The following is a 23,708-nucleotide window of genomic DNA, read 5'->3' as shown; positions in this document are numbered from 1 at the left end:
GGGGCTGGGCGCGCTTGGCTGCGCACGCAGCTCTCTAGGCGCGGGGCGCGGGGCGCGGGGCTCCCTGGGCTAGCGAGGGGCGCCAGGCGGTATGCCGCTGTGCCCGGTGATCAGGAAGCTGCAGCAGAAGCGCGTGGTGTTGGCCAGCTCCTCCCCGCGCCGCCAGGAGATCCTCAGCAATGCTGTGAGCGGCCTGGGCCCGGGGTCTGGGGGCACCGGGGTCTGGGGGTTCCGGGGTCTGGAGGGGCCGGGGTCTGGGGAGGCCGGGCCTGCGGACCCAGGCCTAGTGACCGGAGGCCTCGGGACTCCCGGCGTCGTGACCCGGGCCTCCTGGATGGGCGCCAGAGTTGCAGGTCCGGGGCCTAGAAACTGAGGCTGTCTTAGTAGTTAGGGAAGGTCTTTGGCCAGTGTCCGGTGGCCGGAGACGAGTGCCCGAGGGTCCTGATGACCTAGGCTTAGTGGGCGGGGGGCGGCCGGGGAGATGACAGGGGCCTTGGTGGATCTGCAGGGCCGGTGCCTAGTGATTGGGGGTCCTACTGACTTGGGAGGTGTGGGGTAAAAGGGGGTGGGTGTTTGCAGGCCCGAGGTCAGCGGTGGGACCGACTGACGGGGTCAGAGATCCAGAGTCTGAGGGCAGAGGCCTTGTGACTGAGGGTCTGGTGAGCAGGGTCATGGGGAATCTGCAGGGCTGGAGGCCTAAGTGACTGGGCATCCGGGGTCTGCAGGACTGGGGCCTGAGGTAGCCAGAGGGCAGGACCCTAGTGACCACGGTCCAGATCTGTGGTGTCCGTGATCGGGGGAGGGCCAGGGTCTTCCGGCCAGGGCTCAGTGCCCTGGCAATCTACTCGCTAGGGTGTGTAGGGTTGCAGGGCCAAGGCCAGGTCTGTGTGCCTGAGCTGGATTTGTCCAGGAGCTGGTGGGGGTGGGGGGAAGGGGACAGAGCCCCTGGACGGGGCTTGGTCTGCATGGGGCGGCCCTATCTGGGTGGGGGGGCGTGACCTGGGCTTGGTGGGGGTAGGTACAGAATGACGGGTGCTATATGTACTTCCCGGGGAGGGTACAGAACCAGAGGGGGGTGTCTCATAGTGTGACCCAGGGGTTAACTGGGGGTCCGGGAGGTCCACGATGGAGGTGGGGAAGGGGCTGGGGTGCAGAAAAGTTAGAAGCAGCTGGCTGCTCACAGAGGTCCCTGCGTGGGGAGTGCAGGAGGGGGAGTTTGACCCTCTGTGGTCAAGACCCCCTGCCCGCACTCTGGAGGCAGCGGTGTCCGTGGCCCGCCTTCCGCAGGCACCGCCGGGTCACCTGTGCTGGGCAGCGAGGTAAAGCGCCGCAGCTGTTCCCCCGCTCGCCGCCGCCGTGTTTGTGGCTTTTTCGTGGCCTTTCCTGCAGGCGCTGTGGTCTCAGTAGTCTGACCCTTGTGAAGGTGAAATGCCGGCCTGTGGGACTCTCCAGGAGCCCTTTGACCCCGCGGGGCTGCACCCTAATCAATACTGCCCTGCTGGCCTCTGCGTGCACAGAGGTCTTCCCACCAGGGTCCCCGGGCCCCCCACCCCCACCCCACCACCGGTCACACTCACCCAGCGGCCGGGAGTCGGCGGGTTCCTTCAGTTCCTGCCCACCTGTCAGCGTCCTGGGGCTCCCCCCCAACCCCTCTTCTGTCCTGTTCCAGGGCCTCAGGTTCGAGGTGGTCCCGTCCAGGTTCAAGGAGAAGCTGCCCAAGGCCTCGTTCGCCACCCCGCACGCGTACGCCGTGGAAACGGCCAAGCAGAAGGCCCTGGAGGTGGCCCACCGGATGCACCAGGCGAGGGCTGCTTTCCTGGGTCTCCTGCTAGCAGGGCGTCCTCAGGGTTTAATCGCACCTGTTGTAAATCAGTGCCCTTCGCAGCAGGCAGTGGATGTAGCTTCTCCGTGGCTGAGTGTCCCTGTCTTGTGGCCACGTGTAATTCATGGGATGGTATCGCTGATACAACCTTATCTGTCACTTTGCTAGTATGTAATGTGCTGCTGCAATTCATATCAGAGTGTCTTCATGATAAAGAATTGATCTACCTGGTCTATTACCAGGTGTTACCATGCCGTGTGCTACTGTAACTAATATTATAGCATCATTTATGATACAGAATTCCCTGGATTCTGGATAGACTACTGGAGAAGGCAATGGCAGCCCACTCCAGTATTCTTGCCTGGAGAATCCCATGGACAGAAGAGCCTGACAGACTACAGTCCATGGGGTCACAAAGAGTTGAACAGGACTGAGCGACTGAACGTGATATAGAATTAATGTAGCTTTAACACTAAATTGCCATTTAATATATTATACTATGGTATTTACTATGACAGCATTGTTTATGGGTATGGAAATAATGCAGCTTGTCTATTACTGTTACTTTGTAAGTTCAGTTCAGTCGCTCTGGAATTTAATATAATAGCATCATGATATGAAAATAATGTAGCCAGTTTATTACTGTTACTATATAACATACTATAGTATGTAACAGCATCATTTATGATATAGAAAAATATAGGTTATATATTACTGTTACTATTTATATCCTATAGTATGGGCTTCCCTTGTGACTCAGCTGGTAAAGAATCTGCCTACAATGCGGGAGATCTGCGTTCAGTCCTTGGGTTGGGAAGATCCCCTGGAGAAGGGAATGGCTACCCACTCCAGTATTCTTGCCTGGAGAATTCCATGGCCTCTATAATAGTCTATGGGGTCGCAAACAGTCAGACACCACTGAGCGACTTTCACTTTCATACTATAGTATATAATATAACAGCATCATTTATGATACAGAGACAATGTAGCTTATATATTAGTTGCTATTTAATATACTATAGTCTATTACTTAACAGCATCACTGATGATAAAGAAATGATATAGCTTATATATTGCTGTTACTATTTAATATAGTATAGTATTTAATATAACAGCATTATTTATCATATAGAAATGATGTACCATATCTATTACTGTTACTATTTAATATAGTATATATTATAGATATATAGATACATATTATAGATATATAGTATATAACAGCATCATTTATGATATAGAAACTGTTGCTTATATATTCCTGTTACTATTTGATATAGAAATAATGTACCATATCTATTACTGTTACTATTTAATATATTATGGTATTTAATATAACAGCATCATGATATAGAAAATAATGTAACTAGTTTATTACTATTACTATATAATGTACTATAGTATATAACAGGATCATTTATGATATAGAAACAGTGTTGCTTATATATTAGTGTTACTATTTAATATATTATGGTATTTAATATAGCAGCATCACTTATAATATAGGAATAACATATTCTCTGTATTGCTATAAGTGTTATTATGGAATATCCAATTGCAATTAACACAACCATATCGCTTACAGTGTAGAAGTAATATATCTTGTCTATTATGAGGTGTTACTCTATACTATACAAAATATATAATATTGTATACTATACACTTTTATGTATAGTGTATGTAATGCTATATAGCATACATAGTAAGTTATATACATTATAATAATATAACAGTATCATTTTTCATATAGAATTAATTTGGCTTCTGTGTGTTACTATAAAATGTACTGATTAATGTAACTGTCATTTATGATATAGAATCAGTGTAGCTTCCTATTACTTATAATAGTTATAAGCAATATAATAAATAATTATGTATGAAAGTGTGAAGTGTTATTTGCTCGGTCATGTCCGACTCTTTGCTTTGCGACCCGCATGGACTGTAGCCCACCAGGCTCCTCTGTCCATTGGATTTCCGAGGCAAGAATACCGGAGTGGGTTGCCGTTTCCTCCTCCAGGGGATTTTCTCAATCCAGGGATCAAACCCAGGTCTCCTGCATTGCAAGCAGGTTCTTTACCATCTGAGCCACCTGGGAAGTCATAATTATATATAGTAATATATAACTGGGGCCCCCGTGGTGGCTCAGTGGTCAAGAACCCATCTACCAATGCAGGAGATGCTGGTTGATTTCTGGGTAGGAAACATCCCCTGGAGAAGGGGAATGGCGACCCACCCCAGTATTCTTGCCTGGAGAATCCTGTGGACCTGTAGCCTGGTGGGCTACAATCCATGGGGTCGCAAAGAGTCACACACGACTGAGCGACTAACTTTCACTTTGACTTTCTCCCTTGATTGGTGTCTTGAGGACACTCAAGTCTTGCTTTCTAAAGCAACACTGGATCCATAAATAAGCTGTGTGCTGCGCGTCATGACCTGAAAATGTGTTAGACACACAGGCTCGTCCTGCCTAAAGCCGAGTCTGCATTTCTTGCAGAAGGACCTGCGGGCCCCAGACGTGGTCATCGGAGCCGACACCATCGTGGTGAGTGCTTTCTGGCTTTCCGTGTCGCTGGCGACTGAAATCCAGGCCTCAGGAAGGCTGGTTCTTTCTCTAAGACCTGGGGGAGAATCCATCCCAGGCTTCTCTCTCTCCCGGCTTCTGATGGTTTTCCTCCAAATTCCTGGGCGTCCCTGGGCTGGTGGCTGGCTCCCTCCCACCTCTGCCTCCATCTCCACACGGCTTCCCCTCCGTGTCTCTCCTCTTACGAGGACACCATCCATCATGGATTAGGACGCACCTGGCTCCAGCACGACCTTCCTCTTAAATTCTGTTACATCTGCAAAGATTCTATTGCCAAATAATGTCCTGTTCACAAGGCTAGGGGTCAGGACCTGGGGAAAAGCAGTCTCCCCAAGATAGGGGTTTTGGCCGCCAAGAGTCAGGCTTTTGGATGGGCCATCACAGTGATCCATAGAGCAGCTCCGTCTCACTGGCCATGGCCGTCTGTCTGAGACCCCGGCTGGCCTGACAGTGAGTATCACCCAGGGATGCCGGGCCTCATTGCTGAGGTGTTCATAGCAGCAGTGTCCCTGGATGGGTGTGTCGACGGATGACGGATGGATAGATAGATAGATGGATGGATGGTTGGGTTGATGGTGGGATGAGTGGTGGGTGGGTGGATGATTGGGTGGATGGAAGGATGAATGGATGGGTGGTTGATGGATGGGTGGGTGGATGGATGGATGGATGGTTGATGGGTGGGTGGGCGGGTGGATGGATGGTTGGGTAGATGGATGGATGGATGGATAGATGGTTGGATGGATAAATGATGGGTGGATGGATGATGGATAGATGACGGATAGATGGATGGATGGTTGGGTTGATGGGTGGATGGATGGATGGTTGGGTGGATGGAAGGATAAATGGATGGATGGTTGATGGATGGATGGGTGGATGGATGGATGGATGGTTGGATGGATAAATGATGGGTGGATGGATGATGGATGGATGGTTGGGTTGATGGGTGGATGGATGGATGTGTGGATGGATGGGTAGATGGTTGGATGGATGGATGGACAAATGGATGAGTGAATGGATGATGGATGGATGGGTGGATGAAAGGATGAGTGGATGGATGGGTGGATGGATGCATGGGTAGATGGTTGGATGGATTGATGGATGGATAGATAGATGGATGGATGGTTGGGTTGATGGTTGGATGGATGGGTGGATGGAAGGATGAATGGCTGATGGATGGATGGATGGATGGTTAGGTAGATGGATGGATAAATGGATGGATGGTTGGGTAGATGGGTGGATGGATTGATGGATGGATAGATGATAGGTGGATGGATAGTTGGGTAGATGGTTGGATGGATAATGAATAGATGATGGATTGATGATGATGGATGGGTGGACGGAGGGATGAGTGGATGGATGGTTGATGGATGGGTGGATGGATGAAGGGTAGATGGTTGGATGGATTGATGGATGGATGGATGGATGGATGATGCATGGATGGATGGATGGGTTAAATGGTTGGATGGATTGATGGATGGTTGGGTAGATGGTTGGATGGATTGATGGATGGATGGACAGATAGATGGATGAATAGTTGGATAGATGGATGGATAAATGGATGGTTGGATGGATGATGAATAGATGATGGATTGATGATGGATGGATGGGTGGATGGAAGGATGAGTGGATGGATGGTTGATGGATGGGTAGATGGTTGGATGGATTGATGGATGGATAGATAGATGGGTAGATAATTGGACAGATGGTTGGATGGAGAAATGGATGGGTGGATGGATGATGCATGGATGGATGGATTGATGGATGGATGGGTAGATGGTTGGATGGATTGATGGATGGGTGGATGGATGATGCATGGATGGATGGACGGGTAGATGGTTGGATGGATTGACAGATGGGTGGATGGATGATGCATGGATGGATGGACGGGTAGATGGTTGGATGGATTGATGGATGGATGGACGGATAGATAAGCAGCATGGGGTCCATCCACACAGTGGAATATGATGCAGCCATGAAAAGGAGTGAAGCCCCGACACAGGCTACAACATGGGTGGACCGTGAACACAGTGCTCAGTGAGAGAAGCAGACACAGGACGTATGTTATTCTATTCGTATGAAATACCCGGAGTAGGCAAACCCACTGAGGAAGGAAGCCGATCAGCAGCTGTCAGGGGCTGGGGAGGAAGGTGGGGAGAGACAGCTTGTGGACGTGGGGTGCCCCAGACAGTGAAAGCCTTCTGGAGCTCAAGAGCGACCCTCACCCAGCGGCGGGGATGTGCCACACGGTGTCGTGTCACGTGGTGAGGGTCGTGTTACACGAATCTCACCTAAATTAAGGAAAAAAAGACGCGTCTAAGACGGTGGACAGAGCAGCTCGGGGAGCAGAAGCAACACTCTCTGTGGCGTTTCTCCCGCAGGCGGTCGGGGGACTGATCCTGGAGAAGCCGGTGGACAAGCAGGACGCCTACCGCATGCTGTCGAGGTGCGTGGGTCCCGGCCATCCTCCGGGGACACGTGGGACAGAGGCTGGGCCGTTCATCATCTGTCCACTCGCCGTCAGCATCCGCTCATCACCCATCTGTCCACCCATCCATCACCGATCACGTCCCCGTGTGTCCCACGGGCTTCAGGTCCACTGTCTCCCATAGACCGCCCCTCCTGGGTCAGGTCAGAGTACCAGGCAGTGCCCTTGAACCGACTTTGACTCTAACAGGGCTCCGACTCCCCACGCCACCCCCCACTTTCAGGGTCTCCTGGCTCGGCCACGCTGAGTGTCCATGCCCAGGACCGTCCCGTGAGATGGCCCAGCCACCCCCCCAGCCCCTCTCAAAGCGCAGTGACCACAGTGTTGCGGGGGAAGCTTCACGGTCCCCGTGGGAAGGTTTCCTGAGTGATCGCGCGGCCGGGGTGATGGGGGCGGGGCCGGTGGGTGGACAGGGGCCTCGTGCTGCGGGGCAGGGGTCGCCCTGCATTCCAGAGACACTCCGGACGGTCACGCGTCCGGTCCGGCTGTGTGTTGCAGGCTCAGCGGGAAGGAGCACAGCGTGTTCACGGGCATGGCCATCGTCCACTGCTGCACCAGAGGTACCGGGACCGCCCGCGTCCCCCACCTCCCCTGGGACTCAGGGCCACCGTGGGAGCAGCTGGGGCTCCTGGGGGGAGGACCCGGGCGCCCTGGGGCGTCCCTGTCTTTGCTACCACGTGGGCGTCCCTGTCTTTGCTACCACGTGGGCCCGCCCTGCCATCTGGCCTGGGAACATTGGGGTCCCACGTGGAAATATGCGGGTTCATCATGAGCATCCAGTGGAGCCCATGTGGGGTTTGGGGGACAGTCACCTCGTCCAACACGACTCGCCCAGAGCCTGCCTTTGAGCTCTCTGGTCCGAACGGTGGAGAAGTTTGGCTACCGTTGGCGGGTGTTAAGACGTACCGTGATGAAAAGAAATTTTTTTTTTTTAAAGTACAAAAAGCCTGAGGAATAACGTTTAAAGCTGCTTAAAAGAGATTTTAGCCCCAGGAAGGACCCTGTCATGGGGTTTCGGGCCACCCTCATCCAAGAGGAACCTTATCTTGGACCCTTCACTTCATCACGTCTGCAGAGACCCTGTTTCCATATAAAGTCCCATCCTGAGGCTCTAGGTGGGTGTGAAGTTTAAGGAGCACCATTGAGCCTGCTGGGGGCTTCCAGGTGGCTCAGTGGTGAAGAATCTGCCTGCCAATGCAAGAGACACAAGAGACGGGAGTTCGATCCCTGGGTCGGGAAGATCCCCTGGAGAAGGAAATGGCAACCTGCTCCAGTATGCTTGCCTGGAGAATCCCATGGACAGAGGAGCCTGGTGGGCTACGATCGATGGGGTCGCAAAGAGTCAGACACGACTGGGACACTGACCTTGCACACACGCGCTCTTTGATCCCAGGACACCTGGTGTGGAGGTTTTTCACAAGCGCCGCCTGTGTGTCCCCAGCGTGCTGTGTGCGTGGGGCATTTCCAACCCCACAGCCGAAAGCCTCATGTAGACCCTGGAATTATCCTGTCCTCGTGATAACTCCACTCCATACATTCCCGCAGAAGCCAGAGGCCCCGTCTCGTCCGGCTCTGTGGGCTGCAGGCGTTTCTGCTGCTTGCCCACTTTGTTGGCTCGTTTTCTGTTTTATGGGCTTCCCTGGCGGCTCAGACGATAAAGGATCTGCCAGCAACACAGGAGACCCAGGTTCGGTCCCTGTGTCGGGAAGATCCCCTGGAGGAGGGCATGGCAACCCACACCGGTCTCTCTGGTCTTCTTGCCTGGAGAATCCCATGGGCAGAGGAGCCTGGCGGGCTACAGTCCATGGGGTCACAAAGAGTTGAACATGACTGAGCAACTAACACTTTCACTTCACTTTCTGCTTTATTCTGTTTCCCTTGTCTACAGTGGAGAATCATTTTTCCCCTATTAATGATTGTGTGTGTGTGTGTGTGTGTGACTCCGTGCGACCCCATGGACTGCAGCACGCCCGGCTTCCCCGTCCTTCACCAACTCCCGGAGTTTGCTGAGACTCATGTCCATTGAGATGGTGATACCATCCAACCACCCCATCCTCTGTCGTCCCCTTCTCCTCCCGCCTTCAGTCTTTCCCAGCATCAGGGTCTTTTCCAATGAGGCAACTCTCTGTGTCAGGGGGCCAGAGTATTGGAGTTTCAGCTTCAGCATCAGGCTTGCCTCCTCCCGGGCTCAAACGGTTAGACCCGCGGGCCCCCCAGGCACCGGCTGCGTCCCCTCACCGCATTGCGTGCTTCCTTGCAGACGGCCGGCTGGACACCGAGGTGTCCGAATTCTATGAGGAGACCACAGTGAAGTTCTCGGAGCTGTCGGAGGAGCTGCTTTGGGAATACATCGACAGTGGGGAGCCCATGTGAGTCTCTGTCCGCAGCCGCGGGTGCTGAACCCAGTCTCTGTCCAGAGCTGCGGTGCTGAATGCCCACGGTGGGCAGGAGACAGGCCGGGGCCGGGGCTGAGCGTGTGCTGGGGGCCTGTGCTCACATCGTGCCCAGGGGCCCAGGGCCAGGCAGCGTGCAGATGGAAGGATGGAAGGATGTCTTACCCACCCACCCCCGTCCACACAGCACTGCCGTCTCCCCCAGCAAAGGGCACCGCTGTGGGTCGGGCAGTTCTCCCTGCCCAGTGTCAGAGTCAGGCGCTCAGTCGTGTCCGACTCTCTGCAACTCCCATGGACTGTAGCCCTCCAGGCTCCTCCGTCCATGGGATTCTCCAGGCAAGAATACTGGACTGTGTTGCCATGCCCTCCTCCGGGGGATATTCCCCACCCAGCGATCAAACCCAGGTCTCCTGCATTGCAGGCAGGTTCTTTACCACGAGTGCCACCTGGGAAACCCGCTGCCATTTCGAGGGAACCCCCCGCACCCCAAATCCCAGCTCCTGCTGTTCTGTGGGCCCTGGTTTGTGGGAAGAGGGGGGTGGTTAGGGTTGAGAAGGGCTGGGGGCTTAGGATGGATGGAGGCGCTGGACGGACCCCTCTTCCCCTGTAAGGAGGTCTCAGCAGAGGCTTCAGGGAAGACCCGGGCTGTGGACCCCGGCGAGGAATCCTCGTATTGAGGCTCTGGGCAGAGAGATGCGGGAAGACCCCACTGCGGGGCCCGGGTCTCTTGTGGGCAAAGCCCACCCCCTCAGGAGACCCCGGCCTGGCGTGGGGGCAGGTGCCCCCTCGCTCGCCCCCAGAAGCCGCCGGGGAGCCTTCATCCCGTCCTGGGGGCGGGACCGAGGGATGCCCCTGCCGGCTGGTCCTGGAGCCGGCCTCCCCGGCGCATGGCTGCCCCGCCGGGGTCAGCGGGCTCCCCGCGGGCCGGGCGTGCGTACCCAGCAAAGCTCAGCGTCCGCTGTCCATCTCTTCTCCCCTGCCTTCCCGCCCCGTGGCGGCCCTTCACGCGCGCAGGGACAAGGCCGGCGGCTACGGGATCCAGGCGCTGGGCGGGATGTTGGTGGAGTACGTGCGCGGCGACTTCCTCAACGTGGTGGGCTTCCCACTCAACCGCTTCTGCAAGGAGCTGGCGCGCCTCTACTGCGCACCCCGGGCCCCCGGCGCCCCGCGGCGGGCCCAGCACGACCCCATCCCGGCCACCATCGACACCTTCGAGGATCTCAGCGACGCCGAGGGAGGCGGCTGCGACCCGGCTCGGGCCAACGGGGGCCCAGAGGCGGGCGGGAGGCAGCCGCGGGCTCCCGGCACCTGGGAGGCAGACCTGAACGGGTTGACGGACAGCCAGCCCCCACTCCCCACGGGCCTCCTGGAGCTGATGGACGGCTTCAAAGCATCCAAGGTACCTCTGTGCATTCGCGATCAGGTGACCCCCAGCACAGGGGCCGCTTCAAACCACAGGCATCCAACACACCCCCACCCCAGTCCTGGGGCCGAGGGGTCCCAGGGCCGAGCTCCCTGCAGACGCTCCAGGGGAGGCTCCTCCCCGCCTCTTCCGGCTCTGGGGGCTCCGGGCGGCCGTCCCTGGGCTGGTGGCCGCCTCCGTCCCGTCTCCGCCTGCGTCTCCGTGTGGTTTCTCCTCTGTGGCCGTGTCTCTCCTCTTCCGTGTCTTATGAGGACCCTGTCCCGGGGTTCAGGGCCACTGCCATCCAGGAGGGACCTCATCTCAGACCTTCACTCCATCACGTCTCCGTGGGTGTCAGTAGGTGACAGGGCTCACAGCGCCCTGTGCCGCATGTGTCCGGGGAAGGTTCCTTTGTTAGGAGAGCCCCAGGGAGGTCAGGCTGTCCCGTGAGGTGTGTCGTGAGCGGCGTGGACAGTCTGGGTCCTGCAGAGAGCGCCCAAGTGCACACACAGCCCCATCTCGAGGTCCCAGGGCTTCTGGCCTCGACGTTGGCCCCGTGGGGAGCTACCACGCGCCCCTTGACTGTAGCGCATTGGGTTTTTCTCTGCTGGGAGAGCTTTTCTCCTTGACACTCACCGACTTGTTCTTGCCTGGAGCAAATCTTATGCAAGCTGGCGCCCAAACCCAACTCTGCTCTGCAGAGGAAGGGTCCCTGACGGGCGCGGCATTTCTGACGGTCCCGCCCCCACTCCCTGCCGTCGGTGGGGGTCACAAGCGATCGGTCAGTCCTGTTGTAGCCTGACGGTGGCCCTTCCTCACGGCCAGGTCCTGCTCACGGCTTGCAAGCTCAACGTGTTCGATGTACTGAAAGACCGAGGCCCCCTGACGGCCGCGGACGTCGCCCGCGAAATCGCCGCCTCGGTGGGCGGCACTGAGCGCCTGCTTGACGTCTGTGCGGCCCTGGGGTTGCTGGACAAGTCGGACAGAGGTGAGGGGGCTTCCCGGGTGTCGTCGCGGCAGCTCCGCAGGTGGGACCCGGCCCCCAAGTGACGGTGGCTCGCTCCCGCGCAGAGAGGGGCAGACCCTCTGCGCAGACCCTCTGCGCAGACCGGCGGCTCTCTGTCCCAGACGCCGGGCCGGGGTGGGGGCGGGGCAAAGAGGAAACGGGTGGGTGGGTGTGCGGTTTAGGAGGAAACGGGTGTGTGTGTGTGTGTGTGTGTGTGAGTGTGAGAGATGTTTAGGAGGAAACGTGTGTGGGTGTATGTGTGTGTGAGAGATTTTAGGAGGAAACAGGTGTGTGTGTGTGTGATGTTAAGAGAGAGACTTCTTTATGGGCTCAGAGGGGTTGTTATCATTCAAGGTTCTCCGAGGAAACAGCTAGAAGGGTGTGTATGTGTGCACAGCGCAGATACCCGTGCATTCTTCCTTACCTGTTCAGATACACAGACAGGTGAGGTGAAAGCCTAGAGACTGACTGATAGTAGAAGGATACTTAGGTCAATGGATGGATGGATGATGGATAAACAGATGGTTTATGGATGGACAAACAGGTAACAGATGGTGCTTGCTCAGTCGCTTCAGTCGTGGCCAGCTTTTCTGCGACCCCACGGACTGTAGCCCGCCAGGCTCCTCTGTCCATGGGATTCTCCAGGCAAGAGACTGGAGAGGGCAGCCATTCCCTTCTCCAGGGGATCTTCCCCACCCAGGGATCGAACCTGCGTCTTCTGTGTCTCCTGCATTGGCAACAAGATTCTTTACCGCTGAGACCCCTCAGGAGCCCAATAGATGGATGGGTGGATGGATAACCAACAGAGATGTTGATTGATTCATAGGTGAATGTACAGGTATGTAAATAGACAAGTAGATGGATGAATAGATAGTTGAAGGAGAGGTAGCCAGACAGATAGCTGATGAATAAATAGAGGACAGACAGATAAACAGATAATAGGGTAAGTGGATGGACAGATGACAGAAAGACAGACAGATGATAAATACAGGCTCAGTGGATGGATAAATAGGTAATAGATAAATTGATAGATCAGTAGATATAAACTGATAACAGAGATGATAGCTAGATGGGTAGATAGATAAATGATGGGTAAATAGGTGATAGATGGAGGGATTGATGAATAGGTAACAGATACGTTGATGGATAAATGAGCAGAGAAGACAAATGATAGGTAAATAGATTTATTCACACACAGATGATAGCTGATAAACAGGTAGGTGACAGATACACAGATTGACCGACAGATAGTTAACAGATGAGAGAGATGGAGGTGATTGACAGCTAATAAACGGACAGGCTGATACATAGATGGGCTTCCCAGGTGGCTCAGTGGTAAAGAATCCGCCTGCCAATGCAGGAGATGCAGGTTAGACCCTGGGTCGGGAAGATCCCCTGGAGGAGGGCATGGCAACCCACTCCAGTGTCCTGGCCTGGAGCACCCCACGGACAGAGGAGCCTGGTGGGCTACAGTGCGTGGGGGTCGCAGAGAGTCGGACGCGTGTGAGGGTGTCACGCTGTCAGCCGGACGATGCTTGCGCCAACACCACCGGGACCCCAAGTGGCGGCTTCCCCCACCCTGTCCCTCTGATGTTCAGGGGAGCCCTTACGGGGGTCCCACGACACCCCATCCCTTCAGGTTACAGGAACACGGAGACGGCCAGCCTGCACCTGACGTCTGACGGCAAGCAGACCCTCCACGGCCTGGCCGCGTACCATGACGGGCCCGTCTGGGGAGCCTTCACGCACCTGGGCCAGGCCGTGCGGGAGGGGGCGGCGTGGACCCCAGAGCCGCTGCTGCAGGTACCCCAGAACCTGACGCTGCTTCTCACATGCCGTCTCTGCCGCTGATGGACTGGCCACGGGCCCCGAAAGCATCCCAGACCCGGGGACCATCGAAACTCGTTATCCCGGTGGGAGGCTGCAGACGCGGGTTCCCAGGGATGGTGCGGGGGTCAGCCGGCCACCCACAGCTCCCGAAGAGGGTGTTCCATGAAGGGGCTGCCTCAAGCCAATGCCCCCCGTTTCCTCCGTGAGGTTAGATTGTGTAGAGACTGTGCCTTGTGAGCTTAGAGTCTGCAAATCCTTCCCTGCCCTGCCTCCTGGCTCCCGACCCTCCAGAGAGAGCCTCGTGAGGGTTTTCAGTGGGTCTGGGGGGGCTTCCCTGGTGGCTCAGCTGGTGAAGAAGCCGCCTGCGATGCGGGAGACCTGGGTTCGATCGCTGGGTTGGGAAGATCCCCTGGAGAAGGGAACAGCCACCCACTCCAGCATTCTGGCCTGGAGAATTCCATGGACTGTACAGTCCATGGGGTCGCAGAGAGTCGGACACGACTGAGCAAGTTGCTTCTTCCCTGATGCCTCAGACGGTAAAGCCTCTGCCTGCAACGCGGGAGAAACCTGCGTTCGAGCCCTGGGTCGGGAAGGTCCCCTGGAGGAGGAGACAGCAACCCGCTCCAGAACTCTGGCCTGGAGAATCCCATGGACTGGACACCCCACGGGGTGGCCAAGAGTCTGACACGACTCAGCGACGTCTCAGCTTCTTTTCACTTAGAAATGAAAGACACTTACTTCCTGCAGTTGTAGAAGCTGGATGTCTGAGATCCCGGCGAGGGTGGGTTGAGTGTCCGGTGAGCACACAGTTCCTGGCTCCTCGATGGACGTCTTGTCCTCCCCTCCGTCCCTTGCCCTGTCACCCACACCCCTGCCCATCTGGTCTGCCCCCCTCATCCCGCCTAGCAAGCCCCACATGCTTAGTCGCTCAGTCGTGTCTGACCCTTTGGGACCCCGTGGACTGTACCCCGCCAGGCTCCCCTGTGCATGAGATTCTCCAGGCCACAGCACTGGAGTGGGGTGCCGTCTCCTCCTCCAGGGGACCTTCCCGACCCAGAGACGGAGCCCAGGTCTCCTGCATGGCCCGCGGACTCTACCGTCTGATCCAGCAGGGAAGCCCACGAAGCCCCCTGCCCTCAAGAGATGCCACCTCCAGGCCAGAGCACTGGAGTAGGGTGCCGTCTCCTCCTCCAGGGGATCTTCCCGACCCAGAGACGGAGCCCAGTCTCCTGCATGGCCCACGGACTCTTTACCGTCTGATCCAGCAGGGAAGCCCACGAAGCCCCCTGCTCTCAAGAGCACGCAGAACGTCATCCTGGGTGCAGGACTGCCTGTGCCCCCGGTGGGCCTCTCCTCAGATCCTGTTCCATTTCAGGCCCCCCACAAGCGGAGCACAGAGGCGACCCTGCAGTTCATGAGGGCCTCGCACGGCCTCAGCAAGCTGACTGCCCACCACGTGGTCACGACCTTCGACCTGTCCCCGTTCACCTCTGCCTGCCACCTGGGAGGTACATCCCTTCGCCCGTCAGGAGTCAGGGGCAAACGGCTGCAAGCGTTCCTTCTCTTGTCGGAAGCTGCGGGCGCCTTACCTACAGATAGGCTTCCCCGGTGGCTCAGATGGTAAAGAATCCACCTGCAAGGCAGGAGACCCAGGTTCAATCCCTGGGTCGGGAAGATCTCCTGGAGAAGGGAATGGCAACCCACTCCAGTATTCTTGCCTGGAGAATTCCCATGGACAGAGGAGCCTGGTTAGGCTACAGTCCGTGGGGTTGCGGAGTCAGACACGACTAAGCAACTAACACACAATACCTACTAACAAGACTTGGAAAATGGGTTTATGTCTACAAACCACCTAAGGATGTAAATGTATCCAGCATGGATGCGGGGCTTGGGCTGATATTCCCAAGTGCTAGGAGGTCCCAGGGATGGCTCAGGACCCTCGTAGAGGTTATAGGACCCTTCCTGGGGGCTGCCAAGCAGAGGAGGGGACCATGGAACCTCTCTGCTGTCATCTCATGAGGTCTAATTATGCCACACACACATCCTCCGTGTCATCCCAGCCAGTTCTTCCCCCAGGACGGCAGACAGAGGAGGAGCAGATGCCTTCCCAAGGGATGGAGTGGGATTGGGGTCCTAGGAGGGCTCCTGAGCTACCAGCTTGCGTTTTCCCATTCTCTGCACATCTTTCCTCCTGGTGGCCCAGAGTGGCTGCTGTGGCACCAGCCATCCCATCTGCATTCCCGCAACAGAACATAGAAGGAAAGAGTATAACTCTCTAGAACTTTGCTATAAGGATTCCCCGTGGATCACTCTCCACCCTGCTCACCTGGCTCAGGCCAGCGCTGAGTTTGAGACACCAGAGATCTACCCACTGGCTGACCTCATCTGAGCACACAGGCTCAGGTCATGTGCGAGAGCGCTGATTTGGTTGTGCCAGAGCTGGACCTCTGGAGACAGGCCAGGATGGTCCAGAGTCCACGTTTCTTCCCACAGGCTGCACGGGCGCCCTGGCCCACGAGCTTGTCCAGAGGCACCCGCATCTGCAGGTGACCGTGTTTGACCTCCCAGAGGTCATCAAGCTTGCCGGGGACTTTCAGAGCGACGCACGACCGTCAGAGCGGGTCCACTTCGTGCCAGGTCAGTGCGGCAGCCTTGTGTGCCAGGTGTCACTCTCTGGGCGACCTTATTTATCTCCTGTACGGGGTGAGTAGGGCTTCCCTGGTGGCTCTGCGGTAAAGAGCCCGCCTGCCAAAGCGAGAGACGCGGGTTCGGTTCCCTGGGTTGGGAAGATCCCCTGGAGGAGGCAATGGCACCCACTCCAGCATGCTTTCCTGGGAAATCCAGCAGACGGAGGAGTCTGGCGGGCTACAGTCCATGGGCTCTCAGAGAGCTGGACACGACTGAGCACGCACACACATATGGAGTGTGTGTGTGTGTGTCTCTGTGTATACATTTCTGTCTGTATCTGAGTGTGTATTGTGTGTTTCTGTGCCTGTGTGTGCATGTGTGTCTGGATGTGTGTATATGCATGCATATGTGGTCTGTGTGTGTCTAAATGTGTATGGACCCATGAGTTTATGCGTCTATATGTGTATTTTTCTGTGTCTTTGTGTCTATATGTGTGTGTATCTGTGCGTTGCTGTGTCTCTGTGTGTAAAGTGAAAAACTGTTAGTTGTTCACTCCATGTCAACCCCGTGGACTGTAGCCCACCAGGCTCCTCTGTCCATGGAATTCTCCAGGCAAGAATACTGGAGTGGGTTGCTGTGCCCTCCTCCAGGGGATCTTCCCCACCCAGGGATCGAACCCAGGCCTCCTGCATTGGGGGTGGATTCTTCATTGTCTGAGCCACCAGGGTGTTGGGTGTGCACGTATGTGTACATATGCGTGCTTCTGTGTGTTTATGCGTCAGTGTGTGTCCCTGTATATCTGTGGTCTGTGTATATCTGTGTTTCTGTGTGTGTCTGTGCATCTGTACTTGTGTGTCGCTGTGTGTGTCTGTGTGTTGTGTGTGTAGCTGTATGTGTGTAGCTGTGTCTGTGTATAGCTGTGTAGCTGTGTGTCTGTGTGTTACATCTGTGTGTAGAACGCTGGCTGCAGAAGCAGTCCCTGTAGCCTCCACGCCATGTCTGTGTGTAACCCAGGTGACCTTTCCAGCGACAGCCTCCCGCCCGCGGACCTGTACATTCTCTGCAGCCTCCTGCACGACGGGCCGGACGACAGACTCCACGGGCTCCTGAGCCGGGTCTCCGGCAGCTGCAAACCAGGTGAGACCCTGGACTTGCCTTTTCCTCGTGCACTTGCCTTTCTTCACACTCAAAGACAATTTCCCATCAAAAAAAAAAAGAAACCGAATGAATGTTACTCAGTCAGCCTCTCTACTCATCCAGCCCGCGGGCTGGTGCCCAGTGTACCGTCTGCCCGGGACTCAGCTGATTCCCAGTGGTCGGTCAGAACTCCTCCCACCTTCCCCACAGGGAAGTCCTCCCGCCGGGAGCCCCCGGGGCACCCGCAGGCTGGGTCCTGGGTCGCCTGCCCGTCCCTCCCGCCTTATCTCTGTGTCTCTGTCTCCCCAGGAGCTGGCCTCCTGCTGGCCGAACTGGCCTCCGCAGAGGAGGAGGGGGACGGCGGGGCGGCGCGGAGGCCCCCCGGCCTGCGGACCCTGGGGGTGGGGCGGCCCCCCCGGGGGCCCGGGCAGTACCGGCGCCTCCTGCAGCGGCTCGGCTTCCAGGACGTGCAGGTGGCGCGCGCGGGAGACCTGCTGCACGTGGTCCTGGGGACCCGGGCCCCACCCTGAGGGTCGCCCCGCGAGCCTGGCGGGGGCGATTCCCCCCAGAAGAGGTGTCCGCGCGGGGCTATTATTAAAGGAGGCGGAAGGCAGGCAGTCTCCGCGCGCGTCTGTAGGGGCACCCTGGACCCAGGAGATGCGCCCCCGACCCGGGAGGGGAAGGGTACGTGGGCTGGGAGTGCTTGCTGGGGCGGGGGTCGCCGGGACCCGGAGAGGGGCCTGGAGCGCCCCGGGGGTGGAGGCGACCGACAGGGGGGACCCCCGGGAAAGCAAGGGGGTGCGGTCCTTCTCCTGAGGGCGCCTGGTCGCAGCCGGGCTGGGCCCCTAGTGAGAACGAGGGACGTGCAAAGCCAGCCCTCTGCTCCCCCGGGGGCGTATGGGGGCGCGGCCCCTCCAGACACCAGGTTCCCTAGGATAAACTTGCCCTTCTAACCAGAGGGGTCAGAACACCCGCCCGCGGAGGAGGGGGGTACCCGAGCCCCCCACCCCAGCCCGAGAGTCCTTGCAGCAGTGCGCACACCCACAACCAGGCCCGTGAGCCAAGGACACGCCCGAGCGAGACGCCCAGCCGGAGGCTGACGGCAGCTAACGTCTGCGGAAGCGAGGGACGCCGGCCCGTGGGGGCCTTATTCGCCTCACGCTCCTTATGGTGATCGGACTCTTTGCAGTTAAAAAAAAAAAAAAAACATTAAAAGGCGAGAAGTGGAAATATGACTGACGGACACACAACCTGTCTCTTCATTACTTAGAACATCAACAAGCAGGTGGCGCTGGGGTAAAAAACACACCTGCTAATGCAGGAGACCTGAGACACAGGTTCGATCCCTGGGTCGGGAAGATCCCCTGGAGGAGGAAATGGCAACCCACTCCAGGATTGCTGCCTGGAGAGTCCCACAGACAGAGGAGCCTGGCGGGCTACAGTCCATGGGTCGCAGAGAGTCAGACACGACCAAAGCAAACTGAGCACGCAGACGTCCACAAGCAGTATTTTCAGGGACGTCTGAGTGACACGGGGTACACCTGAGGGTGCACACGCGTTCCTGTGTCCTTAAGTCCATAAGGATTTCTGGGTTAGAATTCGGCTGGGCCTGGCCCCACCCTCCAGGTGCAATTCATTCATTCATTCACTCACTCAGCAGATGACGGACTGCCCACTGCACAGAGGGCTGTCTGGACGCATCCCTGGCTAACATCTGCCCTCTCCACTCGTCTGGGGTGGCTGGGTGGGCAGGACAACAGGCCACAAGGGTGACTCCTGACTCAGCAGTGCATCCGGCCTGCCCACCCCACCAATGTTCCCTCCTAGGGTCCCTGAGGTCTCCACCAGACACCATCACCAAGCGGGCCACCCATCAATCACCAGACCAGGTCCTTTAAAGGCAGGGTCTGATCCCAGTGGCGCTAGTGGTAAAATATTAAAAAACAAAAAAAACCCACTTGCCAATGAAGGAGAACCGGGTTTGACCCTGGACTGGGAAGATCCCCTGGAGGAGGGCATGGCAACCCACTCCAGTATTCTTGCCTGGAGAATCCTATGGACAGAGGAGCCTGGTGGGCTACAGACCATGGGGTTGCAGAGAGTCGGACACGACTGAAGCTGCTTAGCACAGCACGATCCAGTCTCTGGCTGACACGGAGGACTGACTGACAGCGTGGTTTGTGCACCGCGCCCCCAAGTGCCCCCCTCAGCCCTTCCGTGACTCATCCGATCATCTTTAACCACCTCCGCATTTCTTTTAGTTAACCCACCCATCTTTCAGATGTCGCTGAGTCCTGTCCGGCTTTTTTTTTTGCAACCCACACGGACTGTAGCCCTCCAGGCTCCTCTGTCCATGGGATTTCTCAGGCAAGACTACTGGAGCTTCCCTGGTAGCTCAGACAGTAAAGAATCTGCCTGGAATGCGAGACCCGGGTTCGATCCCGGGGTCGGGAAGATCCCTTGGAGGAGAAAATGGCCACCTGCTCCAGTACTCTGGCTAGTCTGTGGGGTCGCGGAGTCGGACATGAGTTAGCAGCCAGATGGCAAAAACCATCTCTCAGATACGCAGCCTCTCATGCTGTGCACGTCGTAATTACCCCTTGGGATGGTGCTGAGGAATGGGGGCCAGCCCTCAGTCTCTGCACCCCAGCCCCCCGGAGTCCCAGAACATAACCCCTTCCTTCCCCACCCCCTCACCCACCGTCCCACCTCCCTTGACCATCCCCATCCCACCCCTCGGTCTACCTGGGTGCACAGTTCCGCGGGTGCACAGTCTTTTCCCCAATACCCGGGGTGTCTGTGGTCCTGCCGCCCTCCCGGGTCAGCCCTTAGTGGAGCGCACGGCCTGGGTCACCGATGCCCCCCACCCGTCCTCCCAGAACACACAGAGGGAGCAGACATCCATCGAAGGCCCACGTTCTAAAGGAGAAACATGTTCCACGCCCTAGTTAGCAACCAGGACAGATGTCACATTCGTTCGGTCCTTCCCGCAGACAGCAAGCTGCTGACCTGGGCGGGGGGCGGGGATGGGGTGGCCCCTGGAATGCTCGTGGGGCCACAGGGAAGGGGGTCTGTCACCCAGGGGAGGAGACAGAGTGGCCCAGAAGTTAACCGCCTCCACCACCGCCACCCCCGAGGCTGCAGAGAGCCGTCCTGGTGTGCCCAACGCCGACTCTCAAAGCAAAGTGCGGACTGCCAGGGCCTCCCAGCCTGAAGGACCAGCTCCAGCTGGCTGGCTGTTCCTCGTTGGCTCAGCGGGTGGTGCTAACCATCTCGGGGTCCCGCCCCGCCCAGACAGGCGGGTGCCCCACTGTGTACAAACTGCAGATGACAGGAGACACACCTTCCTCACCTGGGCGTGCCCCGGAGCCAGTGACCCGCCCCCGCCCAGAACCAGGGGCAGCCTCGCCCTCTCTTCCAACGCCGTGTGGTCGCGGCTGGCCAGAACCGGGCTGGGCCACCACCCAGCTCCGTCCTCCAGGCCCCAGGCCCCAGTGAAGCCTCAGAAAAGGCCAGAACATCAAGGCCCTCCCCACGCTGCGATCCTCACCCGCTGATCCTCACCTTCACCTGATCCGTCCCCACCCCTCTGGGGCCCGGCCACACCTCTTACCTGCCTCTCCTAGGAAGGCTGGCGGGGGAGGGGGAGGCTGGAGAAAGGAATGACCGGCTGGGAGTGGGGGGGCGGGCCTGGGCTCTTGTGGGTTGGTCCCTAGCATCCATCCCTCCCGTGTCACTTGGAGGAGAACCCCTCATGAGGAGGGCGGGGCGGCAGAAAGGACAGAGAGGAAGGGGTGAGACAGCAAAGACAGTGTCAGTCACTCAGTCGTGTCCGTCTCTCTCCGACCCCGTGGATTGCAGCCCACCAGGCCCCTCTGTCCATGGGTTTCCCAGGCAACAATACCTGACTAGGTTGCCATGCCCTCCTCCAGGGGATCTTCCCCACCCAGCGATTGAAACCTGCCTCTTCTGCGCTGCAGGCAGGTTCTTGACCATCTGAGCCAATGTGGCAGGAGGGGCATAAAGAAGAAAGAAGGGGATCGAAAGAGAAAAAAGCAACAGGGCAGAAAGAGGCAAAGTAAGAAATAATTCTTGCACCCGCATTGCTACAAAGACTTTTTTTTTCCTGGACCTGGCTGCTGACACACCCCGGCATTCGGCATTCGCTTTGTGGAAATTCACAGGATGATACACTTAGGACTTGGGCTGTTTAGTTCTTTATAATTCAGTAGAGTTCACAGGGGCTTCCTTTGGTGGCTCAGATGGTAAAAGAAGCTGCTTACCTGCTTGCAGTGCAGGAGATCTGGGTTCACTCCCTGAGTGGGTAAGATCCCCTGGAGAAGGGAATGGCACCCCACTCCAGTATTCTTGCCTGGAGAATCCCATGGATAGAGGAGCCTGGAGGGCTAAGGTCTACGGGGTCGTGTCAACTACAAATTGGCACTTAAAGAGCATTGCCGACGACTGAACAACATCTGCCTCTACGGAGTTTGAACCCCATGCTGCTATCAAACCCATGCTGCTATCGCTGCTGACCTTCAACAATCCCTGAGGAAGTTCAGGGTGGAGTGAGGCACTCTGTGCTCCAGGGAATGTGGTGGGACAGGTCTTTAGTTAGTTGGATGTTTTTAGGAACAGATTTTATGATCTCAATCCTTGCAATTCCTCATATCTAGCCGAGTTCAGCTCAGTTGCTCAGTTGTGTCCGACTCTTTGCAACCCCATGGACTGCAGCACGCCAGGCCTCTCTGTCCATCACCAAGTCGTGGAGTTTACTCAAACTTATGCCAATCGAGCCAGTGATGCCATCCAACCATCTCATCCTTTGTCGTCCCCTTCTCCTCCCGCCTTCAACCTTTCCCAGCATCAGGGTGGTTTCAAATGAACTCAGCTCTTCGCATCAGATGGCCAAAGGGTTGGACTTTCAGCTTCAACATTAGTCCTTCATACCTGCTACTGCTAAGTCGCTTCAGTCGTGTCCGACTCTGTGCGACCCCATAGACGGCAGCCCACCGGGCTCCGCCGTCCCTGGGATTCTCCAGGCAAGAACACTGGAGTGGGTTGCCATTTCCTTCATACCTAGAGAATCACTAAATCCCTTCACGGTGACATCAGATCTTCAAGACTAACAAAAACCTTTTGTAAACTGAGTGCTTCATGGCATTGAACTCCCCCTTCACCAAAACCTCATATGTTGACTTTCCCCCACTGCCGCTTTGGAGCAGTCTCTCAGAGCTACCTGAGATGCCGCCTCCCGGGGCTGCAGTCCTCATCTTGCCCCAAATAAAACTTAACTCACAACTCTCAAATTGTACTTTTTTTTTTTAAATTCCAGAGTCACAAAGGGTCAGACACGCCTGACCGAACACCATATGCACAAGGCCTTCAGGCCTTCCTAACATCAACGTCTCTGGACACGCCCTTGGAGGCAGGCGGCCTATACTGCTGTGTGACGTGTGTGCACACATGTCCGCGCACGGGCATGTGCTATGGCTGCATACGTGTGCATGTCTGTGGGCACACGTATACACACACGTGAGTGCACATGTCAGTGAGCCTGTGACATCAGCACACGGGCTCCTGTTCTTCTAAGAGACCCCCCCCTCCAACTCGCGGTGCCCGGCTTGACAGGGACACCAAAAGTGTGCGCACCACTGGGCCCTGGAAAGCAGCCGGGTGGTGGGGCAGCAGGACACCCCTCCCCCACCCCGGGGCCCCCATGTGCACCCGGAGTCCTCAGGGTTAGGGCTGCGGTGCCCCATGGCGGGGCGCTGGGTCCTCCGAGGGCGCTCTCCTGGGCGGACCCGGGTCTCCCGGGCTGGGCACAGGCAAACCCGGCTCCGAAGTCGGCCCGGGCGAGGTTCGGGGCGGTCTCGTACGCTGGGTCAGAACCCACACGCTGCATCGCTCGTCCAGCGGGGCGACGCAGGGCCTGGAGGGCGCCAGGGGTCATCAGCGCCTCTCGGGGCGGCGGGGATGGGGCGTGGGGGTCGCGGCAGGGACTCGAGGGTCTGCGGCGCGGAGCCGGGGCCTCAACGATCGGACCGGCCGTACTAGACGATCGCCAGGACGAGCCTGGGGACCCGAGCGTCCGGGGCTACGGTGGGGAGAAGAGAGGGCGCGGGGCTGCGCAAGGCCCGGCCGGTCCCCTCCGCCGCTGCCGCCCGTCGCGGCCGCCAGACCAAGCATGACCTTGACAAGGTCAAAGCGGCCCCCGCGCGCCCCACCGCGACCCGCCCCGGGCACGCTCTGCGCAGGGGCCGGGCGCGGCTCCCGACATGCCCCGCGGCGCGGCGCGCGGGCCCCGGGGCGGGGCCTGAATAGGAGCGCAGCCAACAGGCGCTGCGCACGGGGGTCGCGGGGCGGGGCGAGGCGCAGCTCCCGGCAGCCCGTGGGGGGGCGCGGCGCGCCCGGGGGCGGGGCC

At 57.4% G+C, this 23,708-nt stretch overlaps 1 protein-coding gene across 3 annotated transcripts; it reads left to right on the top strand.

Annotated features, from left to right (window-relative positions):
• On the top strand, positions 1–18,519 carry LOC145537801 (putative bifunctional dTTP/UTP pyrophosphatase/methyltransferase protein). 3 transcript variants are annotated; one of them, XR_014076426.1, is made up of 14 exons: positions 1–184; positions 1,670–1,801; positions 4,317–4,364; positions 6,782–6,846; positions 7,387–7,448; positions 9,149–9,257; positions 10,296–10,680; positions 11,509–11,671; positions 13,329–13,492; positions 14,895–15,027; positions 16,013–16,156; positions 17,175–17,284; positions 17,594–17,968; positions 18,336–18,519. XR_014076426.1 is itself a non-coding variant. In XM_081568670.1 (13 exons), exons 1-12 carry the CDS (start codon positions 92–94, stop codon positions 17,255–17,257), a joined length of 1,581 nt encoding a protein of 526 aa, XP_081424796.1. In that variant the 5' UTR covers positions 1–91; the 3' UTR covers positions 17,258–17,284; positions 17,594–18,519. The 3 variants fall into 3 exon arrangements, 2 of the variants coding, with proteins under 2 accessions (XP_081424796.1, XP_081424795.1); XM_081568670.1 differs by having other exon boundaries at positions 17,594–18,519; XM_081568669.1 differs by having other exon boundaries at positions 17,162–17,284; positions 17,594–18,519.
• Positions 18,520–23,708: the final 5,189 nt, after the last annotated feature.

The sequence above is a fragment of the Giraffa tippelskirchi genome, chromosome Y, assembly GCF_054371585.1.
Source record: "Giraffa tippelskirchi isolate mGirTip1 chromosome Y, T2T-mGirTip1v1.2.pri, whole genome shotgun sequence".
In the NCBI taxonomy this organism is placed as follows: domain Eukaryota; kingdom Metazoa; phylum Chordata; class Mammalia; order Artiodactyla; family Giraffidae; genus Giraffa; species Giraffa tippelskirchi.
Note: the sequence above shows the minus strand (reverse complement) of the source record. Positions and strands in the feature narration are given on the sequence as shown.